The sequence below is a fragment of the Lutra lutra genome, chromosome 5, assembly GCF_902655055.1.
Source record: "Lutra lutra chromosome 5, mLutLut1.2, whole genome shotgun sequence".
Taxonomy (NCBI): domain Eukaryota; kingdom Metazoa; phylum Chordata; class Mammalia; order Carnivora; family Mustelidae; genus Lutra; species Lutra lutra.
The window spans coordinates 121,828,984-121,842,831 of NC_062282.1; the positions used below are offsets into that span (position 1 = coordinate 121,828,984).

The 13,848-nt window shown below is 39.7% G+C and overlaps 1 protein-coding gene across 2 annotated transcripts in view; it reads left to right on the forward strand.

Annotated features, from left to right (window-relative positions):
- Positions 1-13,848, forward strand: part of ERAP2 (endoplasmic reticulum aminopeptidase 2) — a 40,920-nt gene that overhangs the window by 14,800 nt on the left and 12,272 nt on the right. The window contains exons 6-12 of one of the 2 annotated variants that reach the window (XM_047731282.1): positions 619-773; positions 4,111-4,224; positions 5,288-5,419; positions 5,659-5,790; positions 8,936-8,950; positions 10,152-10,327; positions 12,958-13,037. In XM_047731282.1, the coding sequence (XP_047587238.1) occupies positions 619-773; positions 4,111-4,224; positions 5,288-5,419; positions 5,659-5,790; positions 8,936-8,950; positions 10,152-10,327; positions 12,958-13,037 (804 nt within the window). Of the gene's footprint in view, positions 1-618; positions 774-4,110; positions 4,225-5,287; positions 5,420-5,658; positions 5,791-8,884; positions 8,951-10,151; positions 10,328-12,957; positions 13,038-13,848 lie in introns of both variants that reach the window. The other variant, XM_047731281.1, reaches the window with a different exon arrangement.

The window sequence follows — 13,848 nt, forward strand, 5'->3', positions numbered from 1 at the left end:
TAGGTTTTGATGAATCTCAAACATACTAAAAATTATTCGATACCTTTCAAAGTTTTTGAGTAGTATTAATATAAAATACAATATGAGTATTTCTAAAAAAATCATTTTCTTTTTTTTTTAAGATTTTATTTATTTGACAGACAGAGATAATAAGTAGGCAGAGAGGCAGAGCAGAGAGAGAGGAGGAAGCAGGCTCCCTGCTGAGCAGAGAGCCCGATGCGGGGCTCGATCCCAGGACCCTGAGATCATGACCAGAGCCGAAGGCAGAGGTTTTAACCGACTGAGCCACCCAGACGCCCCTTAAAAAATCATTTTCTTAGCACTAATGCACCCAAGGTATTTGCTGAGTTTAGCACGCTTTGAAACAAGTGGGTAAATGTCAACAGGTTACTTCAGCTACAACCAAAATTGTATTGATAGAATTAATGCTGCTTAATAATGGGTATCGATTATTTTCAGTGCATCTGCAAGACCCCAGGTCAATGTTGCAATATAGTCTTTATGTTTTCGGAAAGTCTGCTTATACATGAAAGTATCACAGTGTATTTGAGGGGGAAGCAAATCCCATTTCTGATGCAGAAGCCATAATGATCAAATATGTTTGTTCTTATTTCTTAGATCTAATTGCCATTCCTGACTTTGAGTCTGGAGCCATGGAAAATTGGGGCCTCATCACATATAAAGAGACGTCGCTGCTCTTTGATACTAACACTTCTTCTGCTTCTGATCAACTATGGGTCACCAAAGTCATAGCCCATGAACTAGCCCACCAGGTACCTAACACTCATGACATTCTCTTAGCATCAGTCCAAAAGGTATTGTACAGGACACCAGCGGGCTTCCTGAAACAACATAAACATATATCATTTTACCCTTAGAGGGGAACTTGGAGACTATCGAACCAAACACAATATGTCCAGTAGCAGAGATCTCAATCTCTAGACTGTGACACTCACACAGGTGTGTTATCACAAGAGAAATGGTCACTGTATCCTTTAAAACTCTTCAAGGCAAAGCCTTCCTATGTATTTTAGTAGAGAAGTTATGGATTATGGAGATACATAGGAGGCAGAATTGGAAACCCTACAAGGAGAGGTTTCTATTAAAAATAGTTTTTCTTATACCCCCTAATCCAGGGCAAAATCAATCTCCCTTCAGTTGGAAGATGTCACTATATGGCCATAGCGAGAACTTCAAGTCCAAGTACTCATGTGTGGCTGACCCTAGACACATGACCTAATTCCAAACTTCAGTGTGTTCATCTATAAAATTAAATTAATAGTAGTTCCTGCTTCTTGAAACTGCTGTGAAGAATTACAGATAAATGCCTGTGCCTGTCACACTCAATAAGTGTGGGTTATTAGTGACAGCAGCAATGATCTCTGCTTCTGCTCCCATTTCTTGCAGGCTAAGATTTCCAAGGCCCATCTATCAACACTGTATTAGATGCAAATTTGGAACCATAAAACTAACTCTATAGATATCAAAGACTATTTCTGCTCTATTTCATTTCTGAAAATTCCTAGTAACACAGTGAATTATTAAGGGCCCCAGAAATTCTCTTTCACCATGCAGACAACGATCATGTTATTGTATTTATTAGAAGCTAGTAACATCTTGTTTTTAACTTTTAACTTTATCCTTTATCATTATTATAATAATGAGTTGGATTTTATTTAAGCAGTGAACTAAGTACCCAATTACACAAGAACCATGCTCAGCACTGTAATCGAAGCACATATGTGTGGCTTCCTCTGGTTTAGAATCTCCCCCACTGGCCCATCTTAGGGCTTTTGATTATTAGTCACTGGTCACTCTAAAGCATTTGACTGAATCTGGGGATTTCTAATCTTTCTACTGAATGTTCCTAGGGAAATGGTTGGAGAACTCTACTTCTGAGGCTGCTCTGGCCTTCACTTTCACAGCTTCTCTTTCACAGAGATGCAAAATCCAAGGCTGAGTGGCAGGCAGCAGTGGAATTTTTGTCTTGACTCTTCTGTCTCCCTCATTGATCTCCCTATGACCATTCACTCCGACAAAGACTCCCGGTGCCAACTGAGTGGGCCAAGGGTCCATAGCATGGCATACCAGGGGCCCAAGATGAAGCCCTTCTCCACCTCTCCAGCCTCATCTCTTACCCACACTGTAAGCTTTGGCCATCCTAGACTATTTTCCATTTCCTAATGTGCCAGGTTGTGTCACTTCTCTATGCTTTTGCTCTTGCTACTTAATCTGCCTAGAGCACACACTATTCCCAACATACCTAAGACCCCTTGTAAGAGGCAGGAAATGAATAATTTCCTAACTAACTTACACGCTCTCCCCAAAAGAACTTATTTTTAACTCCTGGAATCCTTTCTACCCTTCGTACAGGCATTGATCATAGCACCATACCGCTTTACTGCATTTATCTATCGGTTGCCCTCCATCATTTGTATTGGGGCAGAGGCTGTATTGTATACAGCTTTCTATTTCTAACATAGGGCACGTTGCCAGTAACGTAGTGGATTCTCAAAAGATATTTATAAGTGAATGAATAAACCACTCTTACTAACTGGTCAATTATCAAAAATAGCTCAAGTTGGGTTCTCAAAAGATATTTATAAGTGAATGAATAAACCACTCTTACTAACTGGTCAATTATCAAAAATAGCTCAAGTTGGATTTTTCATATTCATCACTTCTCCAATTAAGGAAACACCTCCCATCCATTTTCACAGAAGCTCTCAGGAAGATTGGTGTCCATTTGCAAAATGATATGAGGGTTGTCAGAAAAGAAATAGAGCTTAAACAGTTTCTGGAAGCTACATATCTAGCTATAACTATACGAAGTCTTTTCTGAATCTTAGAATCTTTTTTTTTAAAGATTTTATTTATCCATTTTTTAAAAAGATTATTTATTTATTTATTTGTTTGACACAGAGAGATCATAAGTAGGCAGAGAGGCAGGTGGAGAGAAAGAAGGGGAAGCAGGCTCCCCGCTGAACAGAGAGCCCGATGTGGGGCTCGATCCCAGCATCCTGGGATCATGACCTGAGCTGAAGGCAGATGCCTAAACAACTGAGCTACCCAGGTGTCCCTGAATCTTGGAATCTTTTTGTTTAATTTCCCAACTCTCTGGAGATTGCAATCCTGAAACAGATAATCTAGATGGATAGTACTAGGCACATAGGCTAAATAAAATACAAAAGTATGTGAAAAAGTAGTAATACTTAAAGCCAGTGTTACAGATCAAACATAGGTCAAGGGTAAATTGCTGTTTAGCTTTCCTTGTGGCATCCTGTTAATTTTACTTTTATATATTTAAAATCTCAAAACTTTATTCACTTTAGCTTTAGTGTCCAGGTTAATCCCTGGAAGAAGTCAGAGAAAAAGTGAACAACTAAATTCCCTCATCAGTAATACCATGTAGCAATCCAAGAGTCCTAAACAATTTTGTAAGAATTCAAAATATTTGCTACTTAAATATAAAGCAAATATTTGCTACTTAATATAAAGAAGTGACTTCACCAAAGATATTTTGGCTTAGATCTCTCCTAAGACCATCACCATAAATCAAGGATGAGGTAAGATTGTATATCTTTTTCTCGATAAAATCTAATAGCTAAGAAATGTTGGGAGGATAAAATGGAAGTTGGAGAGTTGGAGACAATAAGGACACAAAGAAAAGTAAACAAGAAACAAAAATGTGGTGATGAGAAGAGAAGGCAAAGCAGTCAGTAGAAGGAAGTTGTACAGAGAGAAAAGGGCAACAGAGAGAGGAAAGGCCTTAACCACTGAAAGAAGGATGTCAGCATCCATCATATTTTTTTGCTAGTTAATAATTTTTTTATATTAGTTTATATTTCTTTTTTTAAGATTTACTTATTTATTTAAGAGGGAGAGAGAGAGAGCATGTGCATGAGCCTGGGGGAGGGGTAAAGGGAGAGGCAGAGGGAAAATCTCAGACTCCTCACTGAGAACAGGGGAGGGGGTAATTCAGGGCTCCATCTCACAACTCTGAGATCTTGACATGAGCTGCAGTCAGGAGTCCCATGCTCAACCAGCTGACCCACCCAGGAACCCCAATATTTGTTTAACTTCTAGTAACACTGAGTCTCTGCTTCCTAGTGGTTTGGCAACCTGGTTACAATGGAATGGTGGAATGATATTTGGCTCAATGAAGGTTTTGCAACATACATGGAACTCGTCTCTGTTAATGCCACATATCCAGAACTACAATCTGTAAGTTTATAATTTTATATGTCATACCACATATACAATTCAGCCCATAACATAAACCTCTCACCCAGAAATCTATGGACAGAGAGTTCAAATAGCACAAATATACAGCTGTGTATGTGAGGTGAGAGGAAAGAAAGTCACTGTCCATGAACAATGATGTAGGATGAGATGGGGCTCGTGGTTAAAGATCCTCTGGAGAGTTCTTGGCCTGTAACCTGAAAATTAAGCATAATTGGGGCACACTCTTCTAGAATTTTCAAAAGGCCTGCCTATTCACTTCCCTAAAATATATGAAAAGATTTTTTTCAAACATGTCTTTTTCTTTACACATAAAGAGTCTGAACACTCATATCAAGGTGGTTTGTAATGTTTACTTAGCTCTTTGGGTAGGCATTTGGTCCAGTATGGTACAGACAGTCATGGATTCAGAGTCAGTGTCTTCTTCTTCTTCTTTTTTAAAAAAGATTTTATTTATTTATTTGACTGACAGAGATCACAAGTAGGCAGGGAGGCAGGTGGGTGGGGTAGGGAAGCAGGCTCCCCCATGAGCAGGGAGCCTGATGCGGGGCTTGATCCCAGGACCCTGGGATCATGACCTGAGCCGAGAGCATAGGCTTAACCCACTGAGCCACCCAGGAGCCCCAAGTCAGTGTCTTTTTATTTGCTATGTGTTGAATCCATGGTGGAGTCCCAAAGCTTCATATATTCTCACTTGCAAAGAGCACATAATGCATCTACTCTACAGGGTGTTGAAAGGATCACAGATAAGGTCCTGGCCTGGGGGACCATAGCAAGTGTTCACCAAATGGGAACCATTTTATTTCTGTATCCAAGGGCCTAGTATGTGGTACACATTCAAACATGTTGGATTTGTTTGAAGGAATGTTGGATTTATGCCTTTATGAAGTAGAAAATTGGTGGCAGGGGACTATAAAAGGGGAAAGAAACTTACAATCAATTTTAATTTAATGACTATTTCTACGATTATCTTGCTAAGCCTACTGTGTTTTGCACTGCTTTGAAATGTCAAATTCAAAGTGAAAACATTTTCTTCCCTCTTTAGGATGATGCTTTTTCAAACGTGTGTTTTACAGTAATTAAAAAAGATTCATTAAATTCATCCCGTCCTATCTCCAATCAAGCAGAAACTCCTACGCAGATAGCAGAAATGTTTGACTCCGTTTCCTATAACAAGGTAGTAAATGCTGTGGGAGCTCTGCTTTCAGGAGAAATGTAATGAGGCTTGTAAGATCAGCAATTGAACTTACTGGTTGCTGATTCCCGCCACTGGTTATATTTTTGTTGTATTTGACGTTCCGTTTTCAGACACTACCTGTGTTCCGTACAGTTTAAGCTCCCTTAAAAAACAAATCATACTATCTTTTTCTTTATCTTCTTTTTTTTTTTTTGTCTTTCTTTCTTTCTTTTTTTCAGGGAGCTTGTATTTTGAATATGCTCAAGGATTTTCTGAATGAGGAGAAATTCCACAAAGGAATTATTCACTACTTAAAGACGTTCAGTTATGGAAATGCTAAAAATGATGATTTGTGGAACAGTCTGTCAAATGTAAGTCATATGCTGGGGAACAGTAGACTGTTGGTAAATCTAAAATGTAATAGGCTAATTATGAAGGTTTATAAATAGTTGTATTGTCTGTCAACCAACATGTATTCCACTTTCTACACTGCCAGGTGCATCGAAGGCAGCACGTTCTTTTTTCTTTGGAACCAGATACCATCCACACTGGGGTAGTCACAGGCCTTTGGTATCTGGTGCCCTTTTCTTTGGTTTCCTTCTAAGGTTAACCCAATACTTTTATCTCCTCATTCTCCAAAATCTTTAATGACTTTGTAATCCCCGCCATGAATATCTAAACTTCTCTGCCCCAATTTTAAGGTTGAACTCTACTTTTTCAACTTTAGTGTCCAGCATGAATTCTCCATTGCGTGAGACACATTTCCTCCCTCACAGGAAGAAATCCTGCTCAATCCTTATGTCATCACGTCTTTGTTTCAAGGGTCTTCGCTACCTGGGGACCCTTTATTCTTGCCAACAATTCAAACGCCATCCATCTTTTACGTTCTAGCTGAGAATTTACCTTCTCCTTACAGACCACTCCACCCTTCAATGGTTTGCCTTTCTTTTCTTTTCTTTTTTTTAAAGATTTTTAAAATTTATTTTACAGAGAGAGACACAGCGAGAGGGGGAACACAAGCAGGGAGAGTGGGAGAGGCATGCTTCCCGCCAGGCAGAGAGCCCCATGTGGGGCTTGATCCCAGGACCCTAGGATCATGACCCCCGCTGAAGACAGACACTTAACAACTGAGCCACCCAGGCGCCCCAGTGGTTTGCCTTTCTGCTTAATACCTAGAATTGCGTTTACGAATCTATCCCCCACAGTGATGTCGTCTTTTAATAGCTTATAATAGTTTAATAATAACAATAGTAATAATAATAAAATTTGCTTAAGAACAAGAATCATATCGGGGCACCTGGGTGATTCAGGTGCTCAGTGGGTTAAGCCTCTGCCTTCAGCTCAAGTCATGATCTCAGGGTCCTGGGATGGAGCCCCGCATCAGGCTCTCTACTCGGTGGGGAGCCTGCTTCCCCCCTCTCTCTCTGCCTGCCTCTCTGCCTACTTGTGATCTCTCTCTCTCTCTCTCTGTCAAGTAAATTTTAAAAATCTTAAAAAAAAAAAAAAGAGAATCTGCCTCTCTGCCTACTTGGGATCTTTGTCTGTCAAATAAATAAATAAAATCTTTTTAAAAAAATGCTTTCTGTCAAAAACAAAAAAAGAACAAGAATCATATCTATTCTAGGTGCCAGGTCATCTAGCGTTGTGATTAATGAACAGTTAATTGCTAATGAAGGAACACTTGGTCTCTTGTGTCATTGGGATTCATGTAGTATGATAAGTAAAATGAAGAAAACATGTAGTCGGCTCAGATGATTCTAATAATTATTAAAATACTCTTAAATTTTCAACTGTGAGTAAAATAATCTTTTATAGATGTATTGGACTGGCAGGTTTACGCAGAGAGATAGACAAACCCTAAGCCATTGTAGACAGAAGAGTTCCTCTCTTCTTTGTAAGCACTTTATGGCCCAGGGACAGTCATAATATTGTTCAATATTTATATAACACATAATAGTTTAAAAAGATATTTCAAGTGCATTATCTCATTTGAGTCTTTAGTACAACCTATGTAAATGTTTTTATCCATTTCCATCCTTCCTGCTGAAAATCTAGATGCTTGCTCTGTAGAGTCCTCCTAAACTTCTCAACAAGCCTCATGTTGCTTTTTTCTCCCATCCCTCACTTTCTCTTTCTCCTTGGCTGTGTGTGTGTGGGGACATCAACCTTGCCTTTCTTCAACAAGAAAAATATATCCTTGGTGTGCATAGTGGGTATCAAGGGGTTATTAGAGGAGAAATTTGGCCAAGAATTGCAGGATTTTTTTAGACCACTGTGGATATTCCTATGTTAATTTTAGTCACATCATGCTTACTAGCCATCTCAAGAAGGTAAGGTAGGCATTCTTGCCCCATTTTTATAGGTGGGAAAAGTAATATTGAGGGAGAAATTGGTGCAAGGTTATATAGACACATGCAATGATGGAGTTAGTATTTGAGATCTATCTTCTGATTCCAAGCTCAGTATTCATTTTCCTAATAACTTCACAGCTTCTTCCTAGTTATCAGGAAAGTCTCCCATCTAACCTTTTCCTAAAGGTCCTCAGGTCTAGTTGACCACTTTCTGATGCCAGTTGAAACTGTGGTATGAAATGATAATATCTTACTCAACACTGTGTCACATCACATCATTTCTAACACGTGTCAATAGTAATTTGGGAATTAGAGGAATTCTTTGTTGTTATTTTTCATAAAATCATTTAAGAGCGTTTGAGAGCCTTAGAAATTGTGTGTGTTATTTTTCCATGTACAGTTCCCCTTAAGCACTAAGTCTTAGTTATTTAAGCGTTGACGACAAGTGGTTGATTTTCTTAGGTCTCATTTTAATTCTGAATTCAAAGTTTATTATTCTCTTGTTACTGTGATAGTCATTAGGAATGCCCAGGTAAGCAGAGGCATTTCCCCTCCCCAGTCAAGGGATTTGTGATATGATAGGAGAAGTTTAGTACTAGACACAGTTGCCTAAATGCTAAATAGGGGTATGAGCAGCACGCACAATAAAAGAATAAAGTAGGACCTTTCCCAAGGGAAAGAGAAAACAGAAAGAAAAATTCAACAAACTAATTAATTTTTACGACAATCATTCTACTACATTGTACTTCTTTAGAAAACTTGAAATATATATATGTGTATATATATATATATATATATTTAATTGATCTAGATATACATGGTAAGGAACATAACAGTTCATGAAAATGGGAAAAAAAGGCACCTTTGCAGCAACCATAGGAAATCCACAAAAATTACTTTTTGTTTTATGTGTATAAGTAACTTTTCCTATGGTCACTACCAAGATGCTTCCCCCCCCCCCCCTTTCTCATGAGTTACTATGCTCCATACCATATCTGGAGCAATTAAATTTTCATAGAGCTATGCTATTAAGTGTCTGTATTCATGTCTAATATGCATATTCAGCCAACTATCAGTCCCCAAATGGCAGTGTTCTTCCATTCTTGTTTTATAGAATTGTCTAGGTGATTTTACATCTGGTGAATTTTGTTATTCCGATTCCAAGATGACAAGCAATACAGTAAGTATAAAAAAACTTAGAGTAGAAGAGATCTGGGGTGTCACGTGATCTGAAGTGATTATGTAGAGGAGCCCAACTATTCCTTTTTAAAAAGAGATTTATTTATTTATTTATTTATTTATTTGAGAGAGAGAGAGAGGGAGGGTGCTAGAGGGGGGAGGGGCAGAGGGAGAGACTCTTCAAGCAGGTCCCGCATTCGGTGGGGCAGCCTGATGTGGGGCTCCGTCTGATCCCCTGACCCATGAGATCATGACCTGAGCTGAAAGCAAGAGTTGGACATTTAACTGACTGGGCCCTCCAGGCGCCCCATCAACTGTCCCTTTAAATAACTGGGAAGGAAGAGACTTCCACAGTTTTCCTTGAAACAAAGTTGACTGAAAAAGGAATGTTCAGGCCTCTTAGGGAGATGATGCTGTTATTACTATATTTTTGTTACAATTCAGCTTTCCCACAACCCCACTGCTAGCTAAAAATATCTTGGCTCAGAATTCCTCTGCCTGGTTAGTGCTGTCTTGGCACCCTCCAGGCTCAGGAAAATGCCAAACCAAATATGTTAGGTCTGGAAATAGGGTGAATGGTTTTCTAGAGGCCCCTGTCTTTTTGTTTACTTCTGGGAAGTTAGTGGAACACTTTAGTGGAAGAAAAGAGGAACTCTTTTTAAGAAGAGGCACAGGAATCCCATAAATTGTAGTTTTTAAAGGAAGATTCGGCATAATCCAGTGATCAGAAATCCATAGGAGAAGCTAGAAAGCTAGAGGTTTTGTTCTCCATTCAGTAGACATCTATTGATATAATACAGTTCTTTTGGAGTATTTAAAGCTCCCCTAAAGATAGACATTTCTCTCTGAAACACCTCCACTCCACTGTCCTTAAAATGGAGAGGTGTTTTTGTTCTGTTTTGTTTTCCGGGTTTTTGGTTTGCAGTGGAGCAGGAGGGAGCTCCAGTCTAGAGCAAGGCCTTCCTCTGGGACTTTTGCCACCGCGGGTTAACCCTCTAGCTGCCGCATACATCCCTCCTTCAGTCAGCTTGCAGAGAGCACCGCTGGGGCAGCCCGGCTCCAGTTCCAGCCCTGAGCTGACAGCCTGAGGCCTCCCCTCTTCCTCCTCAAGCCTTGTTTCCGCCATCCAGGGAGATGTGCGTTTCTGCTCTCCTGGGCTTCTCTCCTCCGTCTGGAGTCACCGAAGTCACTTGTCATTTCAGCTCGCCTTCCGGGAGGAAAGCGCGGAGCTCAAGGAGATGATGGCGACCTGGACTCTGCAGAAAGGAATTCCCCTGGTGGTGATCACACAAGAAGGGCGTTCCCTCAGGCTGCAGCAGGAGCGCTTCCTGAGCGGGGTTTCCAAAGAGGACCCTGAATGGAGGGCCCTGCAGGAAAGGTGGCTGCTTTTCTTCTGTTCGCCTAGGTCACTGCATCTCCGCTTGCTCCTTGTTTCATGAGCTCTCTTTAGTTTCTTGGGCAACGTGGTGGATGCTCTTTCTACACAGGCAGCAGAGGCCTGACCCAACCTTGGTAACAGACTGAAAGAGCTTCAGGCCGGGCCCCAGACAGCGTTACTGTGTACTTGTGTTCTTGATAATTCTGCAGCAGCTGCTGGGCACTGATGCAGAGCTCTGTTCAAATATGTCCCACTCTTTTCCATCCTAGATTTCTGGGGCCTCATAGGTTGGGTGACTAGCGCATACATAGAAATTGTTAGGACAGTTCTACATCCTATCAGAAGGGAAAATATATCCCCTAGCTGTGAATCACATTCCTGTGAATCCTGTGAATTCAACCTCCCGTGGCCTTTTGTTTTTCAGTAACTGACTGTGAATGGGTTGTCTTAAAACATATGCTGTGTCTTGGTAATAATGAAAGTGAATCCAATGAATCGTACTATCATATCTCCTTCACCAGCCTATCCCAAGAAGCCACGTTCAAGGCTTTACTAAAATCAAGAAACACAACACTGTCCACATTTCTCTGATCTATTAGTTCCATCCATAAGATGAATGAGGTCAATTTTAAAATGAAATAATACAAGTGAATCTGTTCTGGCTCTTATTGTTATTTCTTTTTCTAGGGATGTATCTGTCTCATAAACAATTCTAGAATTTTTCTGACAATCAGAAGCATATTCAAGGTCTTTAACACAGACAATATGTTGTTTTTCTTTTCTATTTGGTCAGTTGCCCATTTCCAATCCAACAGCAACTTTTATACCACTTCTCTATCTACGCATTTCATTCTTCCGTATGTCCTTCTAAAGTCTGAACCTCAGAGAGCTTAAAACAATTTATATCTTGACAACACAACCTGAAAAATTTAATGTTGATTCATTCTTGGGCAGGCAGGATTCACACTTTTGTAACTTATCAAACTGCCACATGGGAGTTTAATGCTGCGGATGGGCCAGAGTAACAAATATCTACTACAATGATCTGTATTTTTCCTCTGTATTTAGATGATTCTTATAAAATTATTATCATCTGATTCATGCTTATTCAAACTCATGAAATGCTACTTTCCCTCTTTTTCACTCCCAGCTATGTTTATCTGGAAAAAATTCCTTTCCTTCTGGAGCCAAGGTCAATCCAGATCATTCTGTTAAATCTTGGCAATATCTATGTGTCTGTTTTTACCTTTTTGTATAAATTTTTCAATTGCTTTGTTAATTATCGATACTTTACGGGTTAGCATGTAGATTATCCCTTCTGACCCTTTACTAGATTAAAGTCTACGTATGCTATTTCTTTCATTGTTTTATATTTTTCTGAAGACTAATAGGTACATCCTCAATTATTCCTTTCTGTTTTATACCTGTTGGTATTTTCAAGGACTTGATTTTACATGTACAAGATTACTATAGCTAATACGGCTTGATGGCGTTAGAGGAATTGTAGAACCTGCTAGCAAGTCAAAAATACACCAGCCAATTTCTGTTATTTATCATAGTAGGACCACTGAGAAGTAACCAAAGTACCATTGAAATTGGTCTTTTCCTCCAATCCATTCGACTTTTCTGGACTTGGCTGATCAGCAGATCCTAGATTGCGGAGTTGCGACTACTTACAGTTACTTACCAGTTGCAGGGGTGGGGTGTGGGTAGCTGTGTTGAACAAAAGGATAAGTGGAAATCATACTGAGGTCAGATCTTTATCTCTTGAGGCTTTTCTTTCTTTCTTTTTTTTTTTTTTTTAAAAGGAGGACTCTTTTTTTTTTATTTTTTTTTTATTTTTTTATTTTTATTTTTTTTTTAAAGATTTTATTTATTTATTCGACAGAGAGAGACCACAAGTAGGCAGAGAGGCAGGCAGAGAGAGAGGAAGGGAAGCAGGCTTCCTGCTGAGCAGCGAGCCCGACGTGGGACTCGATTCCAGGATTCTGGGATCATGACCTGAGCCGAAGGCAGCGGCTTAACCCACTGAGCCACCCAGGCGCCCTCTTTTTTTTTTTTTTTTAAGATTTTATTTATTTATTTGACAGAGAGATCACAGGTAGGCAGAGAGGCAGAGAGGAGGAAGCAGGCTCCCTGCCGAGCAGAGAGCCCAATGCGGGACTCGATCCCAGGACCCTGAGATCATAACCTGAGCCGAAGGCAGTGGCTTAATCCACTGAGCCACCCGGGCGCCCCACTTGAGGCTTTTCTTGAAGTTTTCTTTGGTTGTTTGAATTAATATCAGGCTGCCAGAGTTTTTGGAAATATGAAAGGAAGACTGGATTTTTTTTCTCTTGCTTAGAAGAAAACAATCAGCAGAATTTATGATATGAGATTTGGACAACAATGGCACAGATAATTGTGGCAGAGCTCAACCAGGTATATATAGTGCCTGCACCTCTATAATTGTATGGAAGAATTTTTGCATACTCAAGGATCTGTAAGTCTTAGCCTGTAAAACTTACAGGGCCCCTGGTGGTGTGAAAGATGGGCCATTAAGTGCCTTTCACAACCAATCTGAGTCTGACAATGTGAACATTAAAAGGGCCATTCGTTTAGTCTGTAACCATCTCCATCTTCTGACACAGGTACCTGTGGCATATTCCACTGACCTACACCACAAGTTCCTCGAATGTGATCCATAGACACGTTCTAAAATCAAGGACAGGTAATGAACTCATTAGCCAAATAGGTGTTTCAGTTCTGAAATTAAACATGTTCTGGGCTATGTGGAGGAAAGTTACTGTAAGTAAATTTCAAAATAAAAGATTTATGTCCAGGGAAGTCCTCATTTCTCCATTTATTAATTACTAAAAGAACACCTTAGTTGGAAAATTTGAATTTTCTATTCAGGGGAAAGTTTTCTTGGCGTTTAGCATTCAGAGATAGGTTTGTATTTATATGAGGAAATTATATATCTTAAAAACTACTAACACAACTCTTATGCCACAAGGCAAAAATATGTATTGGAATGACTTTGGAATGAATTGGCTCTGGGTTCAACTCCTTACTATGTCACCTATTAGATGTGTGACCCTCAGACAATTTCTTTACTCCTCCTGAGCTTCAATTCTCTCATCTTTTTTTTTTTTTTTTTTTAAGATTTTATTTATTTGTCAGAGAGAGAGAGAGGGAGAGAGAGCAAGCACAGGCAGACAGAATGGCAGGCAGAGGCAGAGGGAGAAGCAGGCTCCCCGATGAGCAAGGAGCCCGATGTGGGACTCGATCCCAGGACGCTGGGACCATGACCTGAGCCGAAGGCAGCTGCTTAACCAACTGAGCCACCCAGGTGTCCCCAATTCTCTCATCTTATTTTGAATGAGGACTAAGTCTTACAGATCTATTGAGAGATTATGATAATGTTATTTTGATGACATAGTATAATGTTTGTCATATTAAAAATACATAATATAATTTTAATTTCACTTTTGAATATCTCACTGAAATATGAGAGGGTTTCCGTCATAATGTCATGTTCA